General features: G+C 42.9%; 1 protein-coding gene across 1 annotated transcript in view; it reads right to left on the bottom strand.

The window, feature by feature from the left end:
* Positions 1-20257, bottom strand: part of LOC122931703 (WSC domain-containing protein 1-like) — a 54633-nt gene that overhangs the window by 7467 nt on the left and 26909 nt on the right. The window contains exons 2-3 of the mRNA XM_044285773.1: positions 3633-3797; positions 2836-3036 (exon numbers count right to left, since the gene is read on the bottom strand). Of these exons, the coding sequence (XP_044141708.1) occupies positions 2836-3036; positions 3633-3797 (366 nt within the window). The remainder of the gene's footprint in view (positions 1-2835; positions 3037-3632; positions 3798-20257) is intronic.

The following is a 20257-nucleotide window of genomic DNA, read 5'->3' as shown; positions in this document are numbered from 1 at the left end:
CCCACTAAAATTGAAGGTGAGTTATACATACTATGTTATCAATGAAATACATTGTTTGTACAATAACTCTCTTTATGCTTTTCTACCTTAAATTAAACTAAACCTTTAATGTTACGAAATTCTATTTATATTAATTCACACGAACACCCCATCCATCTACTCTTGGTCCGGCCCCCGGGTCCAATATATGAACCCATTGTGACGAGTCAAAAAGTTTGCCCACCTCTGTTTTAGAGGGTCAGCTCACCAGCAGGCCCTCCTTTACAATCCTTTAGAGGGTCAGCTCACCTGCAAGCCCTTGCATATAATGTTTTAGAGGGTCAGCTAACCAGTAGGCCCTAACCTACAATCTTTTAGAGGGTCAGCTCACCTGCAAGCCCTTGCATATAATGTTTTAGAGGGTCAGCTCACCAGTAGGCCCTAACCTACAATCTTTTAGAGGGTCAGCTCACCTGCACGCCCTCGCATATAATGTTTTTGAGGGTCAGCTCACCAGCAGGCCCTTAACAATAATTTTTTTTACAGGTTCAGCTCACCAGCAGGCCCTTGCCCATAAATTTTTCAATGGTTAGCTAAGCAGCAGGCGCTCGCCCATAGTTTTTTCGATGCTCAGATCAGCAGCTGGCACTTGCCCCTAATATTTTAGATGGTCAGCTCAGCACCAGGCCCTCGCCCCTAATGTTTTAGATGGTCAGCTCAGCAGCAGGCCCTCGCCCGTAATGTTTTAGAGGGTCACCAGCAGGCCCTTGCTCCTAATGTTTTTGAGGGTCACCAGCACGCCATCAATCATAATTTTTCAAGGGTGTATGATGCCCCTTTATGTGCAATAAAGGGTGTATTGGAGTGACGGTTCCTTTTCATTTTTGGCAGCCCTTTCACTTAGTGTATAGGTTTTATGAGTGTAGGAGTCCCACTACCTGAACAATTGTACCACAATGTGAATGAAGCCCTCCATTATGTAATGTTGTACCGGAGTGCCTCTTCCTTGTAATTTTTGGTAGCACTTCCACTTTATGTACAAGTAAATATACAGGAAAGAATGTTTCCTAACAATTTTCCTCTAAAATCAATTTTATCTTCAGTTTTGTGCGTATTATTGTCAGTCTGTAAAAATAGCGTACTACTCGGACAACATCATTCCCACCAGCGACCTGGGAGTCCAATATGCATCCAGACATCCTCTCCATGCTGTTCCCGAACCATTTCGGTGGTGTTTCCATCAATTTCTTACCTTTGCCTATGAACCAGACACCCTCCCCTCTTCAGAGCAGGGGGTGCCTGGTTTAATGCTCGGGTTCTCCCATTGACTTCCATTGTGCCCGGCTGTTCGAACAGAGCACATGAACACCAGAGCACTCTGGTGCTCGATCAACACTAATGCACACCTTACAGGCAATAAGGAGAGGAGGTCTGGTAAGCGCTGGATGCAGCCTGCATGAGCAAGAGAAACATAAGGCTCTGGCAGCTCGAAGCTGGTGGCAGAGGAGGTCAAGCAAGTCAGGAACAACAGAACAACAAAAGGACCAGCTGAGTGAGTAACACGGCACCTGAGCCTGCCCGAAAGAGCAGGACAGTGATGAGCAGGTACCGCCAGCATAACAATATGTAGAGAAAAAAAATCTATCCTGTTTGTGTAACATTAATTGCATTAAATACCTAATTTTGAATTTATAGAGTAGCTAATTACAAAAAGTTTGCAATTCAGGTGAAGTTAGTAAACTTTTTAGTATATTTTTAGTACCCACAGAAGTGCACACTCCATACACTGAAGAATTATAGTAGCTAGTCTCTATCCCTTCTTAAAGGGAGTCTGTCACCTCATTTTCACTAATATACTGTAAGTAACAGCACTGCCCCACAGAAGATTGCAAACATATTTCAAACATACCTGTGTGTACTGTACTTTGTGTATTTATTCCATGTCCAGGAAAAGCACTTTTATTTGCTGAAAAAAGTCCCAAGTGCCCAGCTGAAAGTGAAAGTAAAAACAGCCTTCACTCCCAACTCGATTTCTAACAGCTATAAATTCTGATACAGTGGATATAATTGCTAGGATTCTGGTATTGTTTGAAAGCTTAGAATGTCAGCTTTTAAGGTCAGGTCCATATTTCTGTCTGCTACCAATCCTAAGACATGAGCAGCTAAAGCAGCCCTCCCCTCTTCAGTCTGGTTTGCTTTGGGCACCCATTGAGCTGTTTTCCCGCAGAATAAGAGTCCATTCATACATCTGTGTGTGTTTTGCGGATCCGTGAATCTGCAAAACACGAAAACCGGCAATGTGCGTTCCGCATTTTGCGTACCACACATCGCCGGCACTAATAGAATATTCCTATTCTTGTCCGCTATTGTGGACAAGAATAGGACATGTTCTATTTTTTTCGGGATCGGAATTGCGGACCCGGAAGTGCGGCCCCATAGAAATGAATAGGTCCGCAATTCCGTTCTGCAAAATGTGGAACTGAATTGTGGATATGTGAATGGAGCCTAAAAGTGCTTTTCCTGGACATAGAATAAAGACCCAAAGTACACACAGGTAAGTTTGGAATGTGTTTGCAAACTAAAGCATCTCTGCTTATACTGTAGTTCTATTTTGTCTCTACAGTCTTTATACAGACCTGTGGATTTCAATTTGTACATACAGTATAGACTTAAAGGAGAATGATTAATATATTATGGTACACATGATTTGTCTGCATTCTGTTACCATGGGAACATACAAGACTACATAGGAGCTATAGACACAAAAATGTTGGTAAAGTGGCTTCATTTTTTTATGTAGATACAATAAATAAAAATCTGTTGCAAAGGTGCATATAATATGATATTAAATCTCACCTTTACTTTTCCAGTGCGTCTCTGTTGCATATCCTAGGTGACCCGCACACTTCCTATTAAACTCTGCCATCAAGGCTTTGTAAGGGTTTCGAATCAGTAGAATGGAGGAATCATACATTTCAATCTCTCTCTTGCCACTTTCATGAGTCTTTACACATATTGTCCGGCCGCTCCTCCAGTGATCTTTTTCGCCTTTAAAGCCTGAGAAAAGAAACAGAAATAGTCAAATCTAACAAAATGGCAGCAATAAAGGGGTTTTCCATGTTACTTATACCAGTAAATACCTTAAAATTAAAAACAATCAGATCGGCAGTTGTCCAACTATCAGCACCTCAGCGGTTTGAAGAGTTTTGCTTGTGTGAGCACTACTTAATTTTTTTCAAAATTGCCTGCACATTGTCTTCTTTATAGAGGCATCCAGTGTATTTAAAATTGCTTGCCCTATTCAAGAGAATGGGACGAGCAGCTCTAATTACACTGGTACATGGCTGCAAAGGAGATGGTGTGCAGCTAATTTTGAAGAGAAAGTAGCGCTCTTTAAATGGCTGATTGGTGTAGGTGCTGCTGGTCAGACCACCAGTGATTTGATATTGTTGACCTATTCTGAAGATAAGTCATAAATATTGTAGCACTGTATAATCCCTTTAAGGTAGTTACTAGTATTGGGTCCATTTTTAGGTAACTCAGACATCCTCTTTAGCATGTGTTGGTAACAAATTGATACTGTAGTTTGAGTGATGCTTTGATTACCACATTTTGTAACTTAAGCAGTTACAGATTAACAGGCGAACACATACCTTTATTGTACAAGGTCCCATCAAAGTAGTAGCTTCCAGTGTAGTATCCTGTGGCATGCTCTATAAGATGTCTCACCCATGTATTTCCTGCACCGGGAAAGCTCGACAAGGCAATAAACACTTTTGACTTTGTAGGTAGGAACCTCCTTGTGGTACAACGAGTATCTTAAAAAGACAACAAGAAAAGATAAGCTGTTACATAAAGCCTTCTCAAAAACGGATCCAGGAAATGACAGTATATAGGTCTCTGCATTCTTTGTGAACTGCTAATAGAAATACATTAGCTCTTTATTGGCTCAACTGCAGTGATCAGATGATCACCATAGTTGCCTGGAATCCTAGGATAATGAGCTGGAAGAGGCAGAGCTGACCACAAAGGGGAAATGAAAGGGTTTGTCCAAATTTACCCGAAAGTGAGTCTTTTGTGGGTGTTTCCTAGGCTGTTTGGGTAAAATCCTAGAGCGGGATTGGTTCACTATGCAGAGACTTTTGGAGTGGGAAAGTAACAGAGCATGTACAGTAGCTCAGAAAAGGGACAACACTGAAGATATGACACATTCATACAATGTAAAGCAGTTAGTGTACAGCTTGTATAATAGTGTAAATTTGATGTCTCTTCAAAATAACTTAACACATAGCAATTAATGTTTAAACTGCTGGCAACAAAAGTGAGAACACCACTAAGTAAAAATGGCCAAATTGTGCCCAATTGCCCCCCCCCCCCCCCCGATGTCCTATGACTCATTAGTGTTACAGGGTCTCAGGTGTGAATGGGGTGCAAGTGTGGTAAATTTGGTGTTATCACTCTCACACTCTCTCATACTGGTCACTGGAAGTTCAACATGGCACCTCATGGTAAATAACTCTCTGAGGATCTGAAAAAAGAATTGTTGCTCTACATAAAGATGGCCTAGGCTCTGAACTGAGCTGCAGCATGGTGGCCAAGACCATTCAGTGGTTTAACAAGACAGGTTCCACTCAGAACAGGCCTTACCATGGCTAACCAAAGAAGTTGAGTGCACATGCTCAGAGTCATATCCAGAGGTTGTATGAGTGCTGCCAGCATTGCTGCAAGGGGTGTGTGTGTGGGGGGGGGGGGGGCTGCCTGTCAGTGCTCAGACCATACGCTGCACACTGCATAAATTGGTCTGTTGTCCTAGAAGAAAGCCTCTTCTAAAGATGATGCACAAGAAAGCCGGCAAACATTTTTCTGAAAACAAGCAGACTGAGGACATGGATTACTGGAAGCATGTCCTGTGGTCTGATGAGACCAAGATAAACTTATTTAGTTCAGATAGTGTCAAGGGTGTGTGGAGGCAACCAGGTGAAGAGTACAAAGACAAGTATGTCCTGCCCACAGTCAAGCATGGTGGTGGGAGTGTCATGGTTTGGGGCTGCATGAGTGCTGCCTGCTGTGGGGAGGTACTGTTCAGTGAGGGAACATGAATGCTAACATGTACAGTGATATACTGAAGCAGAGCATGAACCCTCCCTTCGGAAACTGGGATGCAGGGCAGTATTCCAACATGATAACGACCCCAAACACACCTCCAAGACGATTACTGCCTAGCTAAGGAAACTGAAGGTAAAGGTGCTAGACGGGCCAAGCATGTTTCCAGACCTTAAACCTATTGAGCATCTGTGGGGCATCGTCAAACAAAAGGTGGAGGTGAGCAAGGTCCCTAACATCCATTAGCTCTGTGATTTCGTCATGGAGGAGTGGAAGAGGATTCCAGTGACAACTTGCAAAGCTCTAGTGAAATCCATGCCCAAGGGACTTAAGGCAATGCTGGAAAATAATGGTGGCCACACAAAATATTGACACTTTGGTTACAATTTGGCCATTTTCACTTGTGTACTTTTGTTGCCAGCGGTTTAGACATTAAAGGGACACTGACAGGCCCAAAAAGCATATTATGGGGTATATATGACAGTATAGGTCTTATAAAGGGTATTAGAATTATCTAAGTATCCCCCCTGTCCACCTCATAAATACAGTAAAAATAAGTTTTATAACCTGCTTTCCTGGCGTTCAATCTGCCCAAGGGGCGGTGCTTCATATCAATTTGCACCCAGCCAGCCTCGCCACAACTGCCGTTTGAAGCGCCGCCCAGCTCATCAATATTCACTGAGCTGGGCGGCTACTCTGAAGCGCTGTACTAGTGTCCCCGGCCATCTTCAGCGCATGCGCCCGGCACCCTCACTGGCCGGGATCGCATCGCGCGTCTGCTTTATGCGCAACGCCAGGAAAGCAGGTTATAAAACTTATTTTTACTGTATTTATGAGGTGGACAGGGGGGATACTTAGATGATTCTAATACCCTTTATAAGACCTATACTGTCATATATACCCCTAAATATGCTTTTTGGGCCTGTCAGTGTCCCTTTAATGGCTGTGTGTTGAGTTATTTTAAGGGCACACCAAATTTGCACTGTTATACAAGCTGTACACTGACAACTTTACATTGTATCAAAGTGTCGGATCTTCAGTGTTGTCCCATGAAAATATATAAAATTTTAGACTTCTGGTGAAGCAGCAGGGTGAGCGAGCTCCTCGGCTACACGTTTGAACCGCCTGCCATATTGCCCGTGAACTATCTTACAACTGCACCTGCAAGAGCAGAGGACCTACTAGAGACGGTGCATGGATCGTTTTATTTTAAATATGGGCAAGAAAATCAAGAGCAAAGCAACTTCTCTGCTGCCACAGGACGACGCTGGGCTTGCCAGCATGGCACCGAGCCTGCAAGAGACGGAGGAGCACTTACCAACATCCAAACCCACAGTCACTGTAGGGGACCCGCCAGAGATGCACAACCAAGAGCTTATAACAAATCACATAGACTAGAAAAAACTAACCATCGAGGTAGCTGCACATCTAGCCTCCGAATTATGAGAGACATTAGTGAACCCAGTCACAAAAGCTATGATGCAGCTGCAGGACGAATTGCAGCATGACAACCGCATAGAGACAGCGGAAAATAGGATTCAAGTAGTGGAAGATACCACTGAGTCGATTCTACATAAGCTGCAAAACACTTTAGCGGACAACAAACGCCTCTGGGATAGATTAGAGGATCTAGAAAATAGGTCCAGATGCAATAATTTGAGAGTGGTGGGACTGCAGGAGTCTATTCCTCCTGGAGACCTACATAAAATATGAAAACAGGATTTACCACATGCACTGGGTATTTTGCGCCAATGTAAAGTACAGTGCACACATAGACAGGTCATTGTGCGCTACCTTGACTGCACAGATAAAGAAGCCGTCCTCAGAGATTTTAAATAAAAAAAGAGCCCTGTCATATTGCGGGGGATAAGGATTATTTTATTTGGGGACTACTCAGCTGAAGTTACCAGAAAACCCAAAGCTTTTTCATCCTTATGCACTCAACTATATCGCAAAAACACCAGATTTGCGTTAATATACCCAGCCCCTCTCAAAGTCTTTCACCCCGACGGCTCTTCCACAATGTACTACACTCCTGAAGAAGCTGCCAAAGAGCAGAGAGAAGAACGTCCGACAATAGCGTCACAAGAGGACAAAGATCAACTGACTTGCCGACACTCACGGACTCGGTGGAGCCCAGAACAACATAAAAGAACAAGCAACACCCAGGAGTTTCCAATGAAACAAAAACAAGCAGGGCTGTGCTTCAATCATCACTGAATGGACATTCTCTGGACTTCAGCGGTGACATTGTGAACCTGGTTTGGGGGATGTTTTGTTGGGAACATGGCTGGGAGATCTCTTGCCACAGATAAAAGCAACCAGAAGGTTACCGGGGCTTGAAACTTCTGGGACAGGACATTGAAGATCTCTCAGCCATATGCTCTGGTCGCAGCGACCTTGAATTCCAGTAAATAGTATTATATACATTGCTCATATAGTATCTGGTAGCCGAGGCAGGGACAATGGGACAACTGGAGATTTCTACTATTGTAGCCTTTCACATGTGGAAAAAAGTGAAGTGTGTGAGGGTTATTAAGAGGCCCCATTTGCCGCCCTTCGCTCTACTTATATTTCGGTTAGGTTTCATTTACTTACTTGTTTCTGTTATTAAGTTGGGGGGGGGGGAGGGAATTTGGGGAATTTATAGGATGTCTGAAAGTGATCATTGATATGGTATATTCTAAGATTAGACCACACTAATATGAAAATTATATCTTGGAACGTGAAGGGGATGCAGTCCCCGCAAAAATGTAACAAGATTCTCAGGCACCTAAAACACCTTAAGCCTGACACAAACTGAAGACTTTGCCAGAATGGAAAAAATGTGGGTAAAGAAAGCACTGGGCTCACCATCAGTTAACCGCAAAGCAGGGGTGCTTTTAAACAAAAACTTAGCTTATACTATACATGATTCAGCCACTGATGACGAAGGGAGATGGTGCCATCTTCATATGACCACAGAGGCAGGAGAGATCAGCTTATACAATGTATATGGACCTAATGGGGAAAACAAACAATTCTTTGCAGATCTGGCCATCATGATAGACAGAGATCCTATATCATATACAGTAGCTAGGGAGGATTACAATACTGTGGTTAAACATGTTGAGGATAGAAAAGGATTATGCCACCGATCGACAACACCCCACACAGGTGATGGGGTCTTGGACCCGTTTTTAAATGACACAGCTCTAATAGACATGTGACGAGCCACGAACCCAGATAGCAGGGAATATACATTTTACTCCCCTCCCCATGATTCATGGTCTAGAATTGATTATTTTCTAATCACTGAATCTCTACAATCAAGAGTGACCAACTCTCTAATATGACATGATACTATCTGACCATTCCCCCATATCTATCACCCTCCTAGATCACCACCCGAGGGGCAGCGACTTTCTGTGGCGCTTTCACTATTTTTAGTCCAAAGATGACAACTTTAGGGATTTACTACGGGGTTGGTATCTGGAATTTAAAGAAGATAATGCAATACATGAAGATATGCCTTCTACTTATTGGGATACAGCAAAAGCAGTCCTTAGAGGGTGTCGGACCCCCTCCGATCTGATGAATGAGGTACTTGAAGCCGCTGTGAATGAGGTACTTGAAGCCATAAAAAAACTACACCTGCATAAAGCTCAAGGTCCAGACGGCTACACTGGGGAATTTTTCTAAATCCTGGGGGAAGAAGTTAAGGAACCCCTCACTAGGGTCTTTTATGACCTCCTGGCAGGCACCCCTCTGTCAGCCACAGACAAAATGACATATACACTTACCTAAAGAATTATTAGGAACACCATACTAATACGGTGTTGGACCCCTTTTTGCCTTCAGAACTGCCTTAATTCTACGTGGCATTGATTCAACAAGGTGCTGATAGCATTCTTTAGAAATGTTGGCCCATATTGATAGGATAGCATCTTGCAGTTCATGGAGATTTGAGGGATGCAAATCCTGTACATGAAGCTCCCGTTCCACCACATCCCAAAGATGCTCTATTGGGTTGAGATCTGGTGACTGTGGGGGCCATTTTAGTACAGTGAACTCATTGTCATGTTCAAGAAACCAATTTGAAATTATTCGAGCTTTGTGACATGGTGCATTATCCTGCTGGAAGTAGCCAGAGGATGGGTACATGGTGGTCATGAAGGGATGGACATGGTCAGAAACAATGCTCAGGTAGCCCGTGGCATTTAAATGATGGCCAATTGGCACTAAGGGGAATAAAGTGTGCCCAGAAAACATCCCCCACACCATTACACCACCACCACCAGCCTGCACAGTGGTAACAAGGTATGATGGCTACATGTTCTCATTCTGTTTACGCCAAATTCGGACTCTACCATTTGAATGTCTCAACAGAAATCGAGACTCATCAGACCAGGCAACATTTTTCCAGTCTTCAACAGTCCAATTTTGGTGAGCTTGTGCAAATTGTAGCCTCTTTTTCCTATTTGTAGTGGAGATGAGTGGTACCCGGTGGGGTCTTCTGCTGTTGTAGCCCATCCGCCTCAAGGTTATGCGTGTTGTGGCTGCACAAATGCTTTGCTGCATACCTCGGTTGTAACGAGTGGTTATTTCAGTCAACATTGCTCTTCTATCAGCTTGAATCAGTCGGCCCATTCTCCTCTGACCTCTAGCATCAACAAGGCATTTTCGCCCACAGGACTGCCGCATACTGGATGTTTTTCCCTTTTCACACCATTCTTTGTAAACCCTAGAAATGGTTGTGTGTGAAAATCCCAGTAACTGAGCAGATTGTGAAATACTCAGACCGGCCCGTCTGGCACCAACAACCATGCCATGCTCAAAATTGCTTAAATCACCTTTCTTTCCCATTCTGACATTCAGTTTGGAGTTCAGGAGATTGTCTTGACCAGGACCACAACCCTTCATGCATTGAAGCAACTGCCATGTGATTGGTTGACTAGATAATCTCATTAATGAGAAATAGAACAGGTGTTCCTAATAATTCTTTAGGTGAGTGTATAAAACGGATTCCCAAGCAAGGGAAAGATACACTTCAACTTTCCTCTTACCGTCCAATATCACTGATCAGCATTGATCTCAAATTGATTGCCAAAATCATGGCAGATAGGCTCTCTTTTATTATGCCAGGTCTTGTAACACCTTCCCAATCAGGGTTCATTAAGAACTGATCCACAGTATCCAACATAAGGAAGGTGCTGGCGGTGTTATACGCCGTACAGTGGACGCCACATAACTTATCCGCGCTTTTGCTGATAGCGATTGACGCTTAGAAGGCTTTCAACAATGTTAGGTGGGATTGGCTAGAGAAGGTGCTGGATGGGATGCAATTCTTCGGCCCTTTCCGAACATTTATATCTGCCATTTACACAGCCCCCAAAGCAATGGTTTCTATCCCGGGATTTCTATCCGCACCTTTCACATTACATAAAAGGAACTCGCCAGGGCTGCCCTCCATTGCCTCTATTGTTTAATCTGGCCTTAGAGCCCCTGGCGCGGATATTGGAAGATGGAGATATATTCTAGGGAATTAGAGTAGGTGAGAAGGAGGTACACACCTCGCTCTTTGCTGACAATCTTCTTCTTTTCATGGTAGACCCGGTAGAGGACTTGGAAAAAGTACTGCAACACTCCTTTGGTCCAGTTTCAGGTTTCAGGGTAAACATAGACAAATGTGAAATACTACCACTGAACACGTCAACATTGAAATCTCGCCTGCCCGACACCTGTACACAAATCCCGGTGGCAAATTCACATATCACATACTTGGGTATTAAAATAGGGAAAACATCTGACTCCCTATATAAGCTAAATGATGTTCCCCTATTTAAATCAATTGCCAAAGACTTGCAGAGGTGGCAGGGTCTGCTACTGTCCCTAACAGGTAGAAGCCACTTAATCAAGATGGTCTGCTTCCCAAAATTACTATATCCTCTCCAGACGTTACCAATATTGCTGAAACACGAAGATATCAAAGAGCTCCAGTAGATTTTTACCACCTTCCTATTGTCTGGGAAAAGACTATGGATAGCCCTGTCTAAACTAATGCTGCCCAAAGGTAAAGGGGGGGGGGGGGGTTAAACTTACCTAACCTGGGACTTTATAATATCTTGTGTATTTTTCGACATTGTATTGATTGGATACACAAGACCAACCATTACTCTATTTGCCTATCGGAGCAACATTTGGCTTCTCCGTGGCCACTGGTTAATTTACTGAACTCAAGGTGGTATACTTTGCCAACACATATGAAACACTCGATTATCATTAGAGATACCATGATAGCCTGGAGGGAAAAGCGCAAATTGGATAAAAGGCCCTTTCTGGCTTCTCGAGAAATGGGCCTCTGGCGCCACCCGGGAATTTCCCCAAGGGCTATAAGATGTTCGAGACTTGGAGAGAGAAGGGAATTGCTACGTTCTTAGACCTTATACCGACCTCAGAGAATAGATACCTTACATTTCCTAAACTCTGTAGTAAATATAACCTCAGCAAGTCACACTTTCTGCAATACCAGCAGGTTATTCACTTTTGCCGGCAGAGGTTACTAGACGTCACTACAGAATGCAACAATACCACACTAATTCGTTCAACAGTCTCTCTCTTCCATTTATCAAATCCTTAGGGAAACGGAAGACAAGAAAGCAGAGGCTACCCTATTCAAAAAATGGGAAAAGACACTTAAGATCAAAGCAACACCTGAAGATTTCCTACAAGGGTGGAACAGAGTTTGTAAAGCAGTCCCATGTGAGAAGTGGAGGGAATCTCACCTTCACCTGATACACTTGGCCATATATGCATTTTATTTCTCTAACAAGATTGAAAACCATGAGCATCTTAGGGAGTGTCTCAAATGCAGATTAGAGAGAGCGGATTTGACACATTGTATCTGGCAGTGCTCCTATGAGCAAGAGTTCTGGAAAAAATGTATAGATTGGATAGCTCGCACATGGAAGTATAAGTTAGGCCTAACTCCAGGGTCAATACACTTTCATGTATTCATTGAAGAATCCAAGCCTCAGCTGATTGTGGATACAGCATTGCTAGTGTCCTTGAGATGTATTTTACAACATTGGCTGAGACCAAGTATACCACAAATAAATGAGGTGATATCTCAAATGTCGCACTACATGCACATAGACAAATTGGAAACAGAAACACAAAAAGAGAAAAAGACTAAGAGCTTATTTCATAGATGGAGGATTTTTATTAGCAAACATATTCCACAAACGGAAATCACATCTCTCATAAGGGCCTTCAAATATACGTAATGGTATGCTAGGGAAATTCTGAAAGGAACACTAGGGAACGTACATATAGGGATATAATATGACTTGCAAGATATTACTTATACAGTTACTTACAGTGGATATAAAAAGTCTACACACCCCTGTTAAAATGTCAGGTTTTTGTAATGTAGAAAAATGAGACAAAGATAAATAATTTCAGAACTTTTTTCCGCCTTTTAATGTGACCTATAAATTGTACAACTCAATTGAAAAACAAACTGTGTGCACACCCTTAAACTAATACTTTGCTAAAGCACCTTTTGATTTTTTTTTTACAGCACTCAGTCTCTTTGGGTATGAGTCTATCAGCATGGCACATTTTGATTTGGCAATATTTGCCCACTCTTCACTCAAACACTCCAAATTTGTCAGATTGCGAGGGCATCTCCTGTTCACAGCCCTCTTCAGATCACCCCACAGATTTTCAATCGGATTCAGGTCTGGGCTCTGGCTGGGCCATTCTAAAACTTTGTTCTTCTTCTGGTGAAGCCATTCCTTTGTTGATTTGGATGTATGCTTTGGGTCGTTGTCATGCTGAAAGATGAAGTTCCTTTTCATGTTCAGCTTTCTAGCAGAAGCCTGAAGGTTTTGTGCCAATATTGACTGGTATTTGGAACTGTTCATAATTCCCTCTAGCTTAACTAAGGCCCCAGTTCCAGCTGAAGAACAACAGACCCAAAGCATGATGCTGCCACCACTATGCTTCACTGTGGGTATGGTGTTCTTTTGGTGATGTGCAGTGTTGTTTTTTCACTAAACATATCTTTTGTCAACCTTGGCTTCATCAGACCATAACACCTTTTCCCACATGCTTTTGGGAGACTTCATATGTGTTTTTGCAAAATGTAGCCTGGCTTGGATGTTTTTCTTTGGAAGAAAATACTTTTGTCTTGCCACTCTACCCCATAGCCCAGACATATGAAGAATATGGGAGATTATTGTCACATGTACCACACAGCCAGTACTTGCCAGATATTCCTGCAGCTCTTTTAATGTTGCTGTAGGCCTCTTGGTAGCCTCCCAGACCAGTTTTCTTCTCGTCTTTTCATAAATTTTGGAGGGACGTCCAGTTCTTGGTAATATAACTGTTGTGCCATATTTTCTCCACTTAATGATGACTGTCTTCACTGTGTTCCATGTTATATCTAATGCCTTGGAAATTATTTTGTACCCTTCTCCTGACTGATACCTTTTAACAATAAGATCCCTCTGATGCTTTGGAAGCTCTCTGTGGACCATGGCTTTTGCTGTGGGATGCGACTAAGAAAATTTCAGGAAAGACCAACTAGAGCAGCTTAATTCTGAACACAGCTACATTACCAGTTATAAGAGGGTGTGTACACTTATGCAACCACATTATTTTAGTTTTTTTTGTTTTTGTTTTCTTCCCTCCACCTAAAAGATTTCAGTTTGTTTTTCAATTGAGTTGTACAGTTTATAGGTCACATTAAAACGTGGAAAAAAGTTCTGAAATGATTTATCTTTGTCTCATTTTTTTACATCACAGACACCTGTCATTTTAACAGGGGTGTGTAGACTTTTTATATCCACTGTATTCATATAACTAACTTGGTGGAATTTGGAGGTATACTAGCTAGGGAGGGGCGGGAGAGTTTATACACTTTTTGTATGCGTTGTTAGTATTGATACTATTATGTCTTTGTTTTTCACAAAAACTGTAAAATGTATCATCTACGTTTGATACCTATAATTGCACCAAATTTTTCATGTACTAAATAAAAAATAAATAAATAAAATATATACAAAAATGTGAGGGGTGTATTCACTTTTGTGATATACTGTATGTCCACCAGCACACGCTCAATAGATGGACATTGCTATACACTTTGACATCATGTAAGTAAAGGTATTACTCTTTATTAGACTTATTTATTAACAGCATGTAAATTGGAATCATTTTTCATTTGTCAGGATCTATACTATGAATAGGATATATAACCCAGCATTATTAGTACTTAAAGTGTAACTGTCATAGTTTTTTTTTTGTTTTTGTATATGTGTAGGGGCAGTGATACTGACCATTTTTGCAATATACAGGGTGGGCCATTTATATGGATACACCTTAATAAAATGGGAATGGTTGGTGATATTAACTTCCTGTTTGTGGCACATTAGTATATGTGAGGGGGGGAAACTTTTCAAGATGGGTGGTGACCATGGCGGACATTTTGAAGTTGGCCATTTTGAATCCAACTTTTGTTTTTTCAATAGGAAGAGGGTCATGTGACACATCAAACTTATTGGGAATTTCACAAGAAAAACAACATATGCTGTGAAGATACGAGATGTGCAGCACCTGAAACTACGGATACTGGAAGCCTGTGCTAGCATTTCTCTTGCGGTGTTGCTATCAGTGTGTGAAGAGTGGGAGAAGAGGGTTGCATTGAGAATCCAACACAATGGGCAGCACATTGAACACATTTTATAAGTGGTCAGAAACTTGTAAATAACTCATGAAAGAATAAAGTTACGTTAAAACCAAGCACACCATTGTTTTTCTTGTGAAATTCCCAATAAGTTGATGTGTCACATGACCCTCTTCCTATTGAAAAAAACAAAAGTTGGATTCAAAATGGCCGACTTCAAAATGGCCACCATGGTCACCACCCATCTTGAAAAGTTTCCCCCCTCACATATACTAATGTGCCACAAACAGGAAGTTAATATCACCAACCATTCCCATTTTATTAAGGTGTATCCATATAAATGGCCCACCCTGTACTTTAATTACTGATATCGTACATTTATATTAGTAAAATAGCTCTAAAGTGGCCCATTTTGAGCCTTAGCAACGGTCCCCTGAAAGTGTGTTATTTGTACTTTCCTTGTAGCTCGTAAACACTCATGATATATAAATTCTAATCAGCTAAATCAGCTAAAATGAGTGTTAAGCTGTTCAGAGATAAGGGTTACAGATCGAGCCATCAGGGGAGCTCCCTGACAGATTCACTGTTAAATGGAGAGATAGCTAGTTTGCAAATACAGTTAAAATTAAAGATGTGGAAGAAAAGCTCGAACATTTTTAATAATCATTTTTATCCCAAAATAAGCAGAATGCAGTAGTAGAAATATGCCCATAGCCTTTAATAAGTGATGCTGTGCACTCACACATTTCCCACTCAAAAATCTGATAAGAAATTAGAATGGGGAAGGGGGAGGGGGGAATCAAACTTGAAATCTTGAATCTGCTCTTCTTCCGAAAGAGCTAATGAATAAATCATTTTGCAATGTATCGTATGCTGTCGGCCTTAGATTTGTGAGAAGTCAGAGCTTCACTTCTCAATAGGCACGCAACTGACTTCATCTCTCAAGCTGCGATAAATAACAAGCGGCATCATCAGAGACTCATTTTTGGGTAGCCTCACATATAATGCTAAAGTACTAAAGTTACACACATGATTCTTAACAGCTAAAGCCTCTGACTGCTGGGCAATAGTAAATGCAAACAGCCTTTGAACACTTTAGGGAACACAACTCTGAATCTTTCTTTAATTTCAGTTAGGTTTTAAAAGTCCTACGGCAAGGTAGTCATCAGCCAGGTACATCAGGGAGTGGTACTTTATTATTCTATCCAACTTCACACTAACCTATTTTACGATTAAGTCTTCTTAATCCTTCCACAGACAATATAAAGCAGCATCTTAAAAAGCAGTATTTTGTTCAACAAAAATAGGTCAACAAAGATAAAAACATAATGGTGCAAACATGCAGCATACCAAGAAAATTATGAACAGGTCAGATGGAAAAGTGGCAGAACAACTCGATGAATGAGTCATGCCTCTTGGACAGTGATGCTATGTTAAAATAGCATCTGCCCTGTATGCCATGTTTTTCATTGTATTCACACTAGTAATGAGTGAACCTTTTGAGATTTGATTTGGTTCTTGTTTGTCGAATTTTTTAAAAGGTTCAGTTGGACTCAAATTTTTACTGAGCCAAAGTAGCTCCAATTGCCCTGGAAATGCAGAGGGACTATACACAGCACTATTACTATATTCCCTTGAATAGGAAGTTAGCTACAGTAACCCAGCAGGACCACTACCTGGTCTGCTAAGAAAACTTTTTCAAAGCTCAGTTAAATGGGCAGATGATAGATTGGCTTATGGTGGACACCTAACACAGTCAGAATCTCATAAAATCCTGCTTGTAGATTAAAAATTGCAAGTGTGCAAACTAGAGATTAGCAAATGTTTAAAAATGTTGATTCAGTCGGTTCGCCGAATGTTCTGAAAAAATTTGGTTTCATCCAAATTTATATGCGGAGAATCACTTAAAAAAAAACTATTTCCTGGCTGCAGAGAGCCTTTATAGTGGTGTAGAACAAGGTGCCTTGCAGTAACACGCATAGGGAGTCTGCTGTGGTAGTGAAATGATACTGTGAGTCAGTATGACATGCAGGTGACAGGCGTTGCTCTTAGAATCACTGCACTCTTATTTGGGCAGTCATGGAGCCAAAACTGACCAAGTAACTCAAGTATGAACTCGGGCTTACAGGTCGATGTTAGCGCCAAGAAGAAGTGCACTCCTTTTACACCGTCATCAGCTGATTCCACATAGATGTCTACAGAACCTGTTCTATTAAACGCTTATACAAGTAGAGCTCCCCGACAGAGTGGAGAGGGTGTCAGCAGTAAGTTTGTGTTGACATCACTGATTATTTTGCCCTTCCTCTGATCCGTCAGAAAAATCACCAAAAACAAATTTGGTCCGTTCCGAACTTTGCGAGTTCTGGTACCCAAACCCAAACTTTGCAGCAAAAGTTTGGGTTCAAGATCGGTGTTCGGGCACTTAATAAAGCTTGTTGAAAGGCTGCAGGGCAGCCACTCAACAATCTTTTAAGCTGTAGGCATATAGAAGCCATCACAGCCATGCCAAGTAATGGCATGGCTGTGATTGGCCGGTGCATCATGTGACCATATTTGCAACACTGACACAGAAATATAATAATTCATCTGGCTGTTAATTCTGTGAGTTACCTATAGCAATTTTTTTGCACCATCTTTGTACCCTTGACACAAAAATATAATAGTCTGTTAGTTCGGTGGGTGACATATAGCCATTTTTTGTGTGAGGTACACCTGCACTGCATCCGTGACAGGGAAATTAATATAGTTAATCCGTCTGTTAGTTCGGTGGGTGACATATACCCATTTTTGGTGTGAGGTACACCTGCACTGCATACTGTACGTGACAGGGAAATTTATATAGTTAATCTGTCTGTTAGTTCAGTGGGTGAGCTCAAAGAAAGAGGAGAGCATCCAATAAGGGATTTGACCCTGGTCGTGGTGCTGCTAGTGTTGGTTGAGCTCCTGTTGCAGGGAGAGGACGTGGTCGATCTGTGCCAGCTACACACCCAAATGAATCACCTTCCTCAGGTGCACGTAGGCGACAGAACATTCAGTGTTATTTTGTAGGCCCGAATACCGGTGTACGAATGGTGAGGCCAGAACAAGTAGAGGAGGTAGTAGATTGAGTGGCTGACAGTGCCTCCAGTTCCTTCACATTGTCTCCCACCCAGTCTTCTGCTGAAAGCACAGAGTTGGCACCTGAAGCCCATGGGCATCTGTCTTTCACCTCACCCCCTTGCAAATCAGGCAATCAGTCTGAGCCCCAAGTTATGCAGCAGTCTCTTATGCTTTTTGATGACCATACTAGCAGGGTTTCCGTGGGCCATACACCTAGCCCTGCCCCAGAAGTGGAAGAAATTGAGTGCACTGATGCCCAACCACTTATGTTTCAGGATGTGGACATGAAAGGACCACTGCAGCAAGTCTATGATGGTGTAAAACACAGGTGCCAACTGCTGTGGCTTTCTGCAGAGTGCAGACCGGCAAGGAGGGCAGGGCTGAGGAGTGGGTGGAAGATGATGTGAAGAATGATGAGGTTCTAGATCCCTCATGGAATCAAGGTCATGCGAGTGACATGTGCAATTCAGAGGAAGAGGTGGTGGTCACACAGCGCCAGCTGCACAGCAAAAAAAGGGAGCAGGGTGCAAAAGCAGAGTGGCCGTCCCCTAGCCAGTACGCCTGCTACTGCCTACCGCACCCAGTGACTGAGCACACCAAAGCCAGCTCCAAGGAGTTCCCTGGCGTGGCAGTTCTTCAGACAATGTGCTGACGACAAGATGCAAGTGGTTTGCACACTGTAAAATCAGAGCCTGAAGCGAGGCATAAAATGTTCTAAACTTAAGCACCACCTGCACGACCAGGCATCTAAATGCAAAGCACGATCTGCAGTGGAGTACACACCTCAAAAATCACGAAAGATCTCCTCCTGCTGCAGTGTTGGCCACTTGGAGTGACAGTGGCACCTGCCACGCCGCAAACAGAGGATGTGGCAGCAACACCACGGTCACAGTCACCAAGCATCTCCACACTGTCCCATGGAAGCGTTATGCTGTCCATCCCCCAAACACTGGAGAGAAAGAGGAAGTACCCTCCTACCGACCAACGATCCCTGGCCCTGAATGCCAGCATTTCAAATTTCCTGGCCTTTGAAATGCTGTCATTTCGTCTGGTGGAGACAGAGACTTTTAAAAATCTTATGTTGGTGGCTGTCCCACAGTACATGGTTCCCAGCCACCATTACTTTTACAGGTGAGCCATCCCTGCCCTGCACAGCCAAGTGGCAGACAAAATCATGTGTGCATTGTGCAACGCCATCTGTGGCAAGGTCCACATAACCACCGATACGTGGATCAGTAAACACGGGCAGGGACGTTATATCTTCTTAACTGCACACTCGGTAAATGCACTGGCGGCTGAGCCTAAGGTGCATGTCCTTCCAGCACCGAGGGACGTTTGAAGGACGTTTCTCATTGCCCCCTTTTGCCTCCTCCTCCTACTCCGCTTCCTCCTCCTCATCTAGTCAGCGTAACACCTGCACCACCAACTTCATCACAGCCAGTGGGAAACGACAGCAGGCTGTTTTGAAACTCATCTGTTTGGGGGAAAAAACCCCACACCACGCAGAACCTGTGGAAGGGCATGGAACAACAGACCGAAAAATTACCCCGATATGTCAGAGCTGCTGCAGAAAGTGCAGCCTGTCTAGCTTTCTCACCATGCTGCTGCTCGCCTATCTGCGCTGCAGCGTAACTTTGACCTTCCCGCTCGCCGCCTCATATGCGACGTACCCACAAGTTGGAACTCCACCTTGCACATGCTGAAGAGACTGTACGAGTAGCAGCAGGTGATGGTGGAGTTTCATCTGCAGCACGCATGGGTGACTTGCTCTGCGGAACAGCACCACTTCACCACCAACGAGTGGGCCTCCATGCGGGATGTGTGTGGCGTGTTGCGCTGTTTCGAGTACTCCACCAACATGGCCAGTGCCGATGATGCTGTCCTCAGTGTTACTATCCCAACTTTATGTCTCCTTGAAAAAACGCTTTGGGCGATGATGGAAGAGGTTGTGGCACAGGACGAAGAGAAGGAGGAAGAGGAATCATTTCCATGGTTATCAAGCCAGTCATTCACAAGTGGCTTGGAGGGTGCGGTCTTGCACCATTTTCCAATGTTTTGGGGCCTTCCCAAATTAAAAATAAATAAAGGAAAAACAAAACAAAAAACACAAACAGTCTAGGCTATCTCCTCCTCCTCCACTGCCGCTTCCACCTACACCTCCACGTCTACCGTCTCCTCAACCTCCTACTCCACTTTGACCTCCGCCTCCTAGTTCAAGATTATTATTTTTTTTATATTCTATGTTATTTTAAATCATTTCCCTATCCACATTTGTTTGAATGGCAATTGTCCTGCTCTTACCCCCATTTTAATTCCTTTTGCAGCCCTCTAGCCCTTACTATGACTATTTTACAGCCATTTTAGTGCACCAAAGTTCGGGTCCCTATTGACTTCAATGATGTTCGG

The sequence above is a fragment of the Bufo gargarizans genome, chromosome 3 (genome assembly GCF_014858855.1).
Source record: "Bufo gargarizans isolate SCDJY-AF-19 chromosome 3, ASM1485885v1, whole genome shotgun sequence".
NCBI classification, from domain to species: domain Eukaryota; kingdom Metazoa; phylum Chordata; class Amphibia; order Anura; family Bufonidae; genus Bufo; species Bufo gargarizans.
The sequence above is the reverse complement of the archived record's forward strand: the minus strand, read 5'-3'. Positions and strand labels throughout refer to the sequence as shown.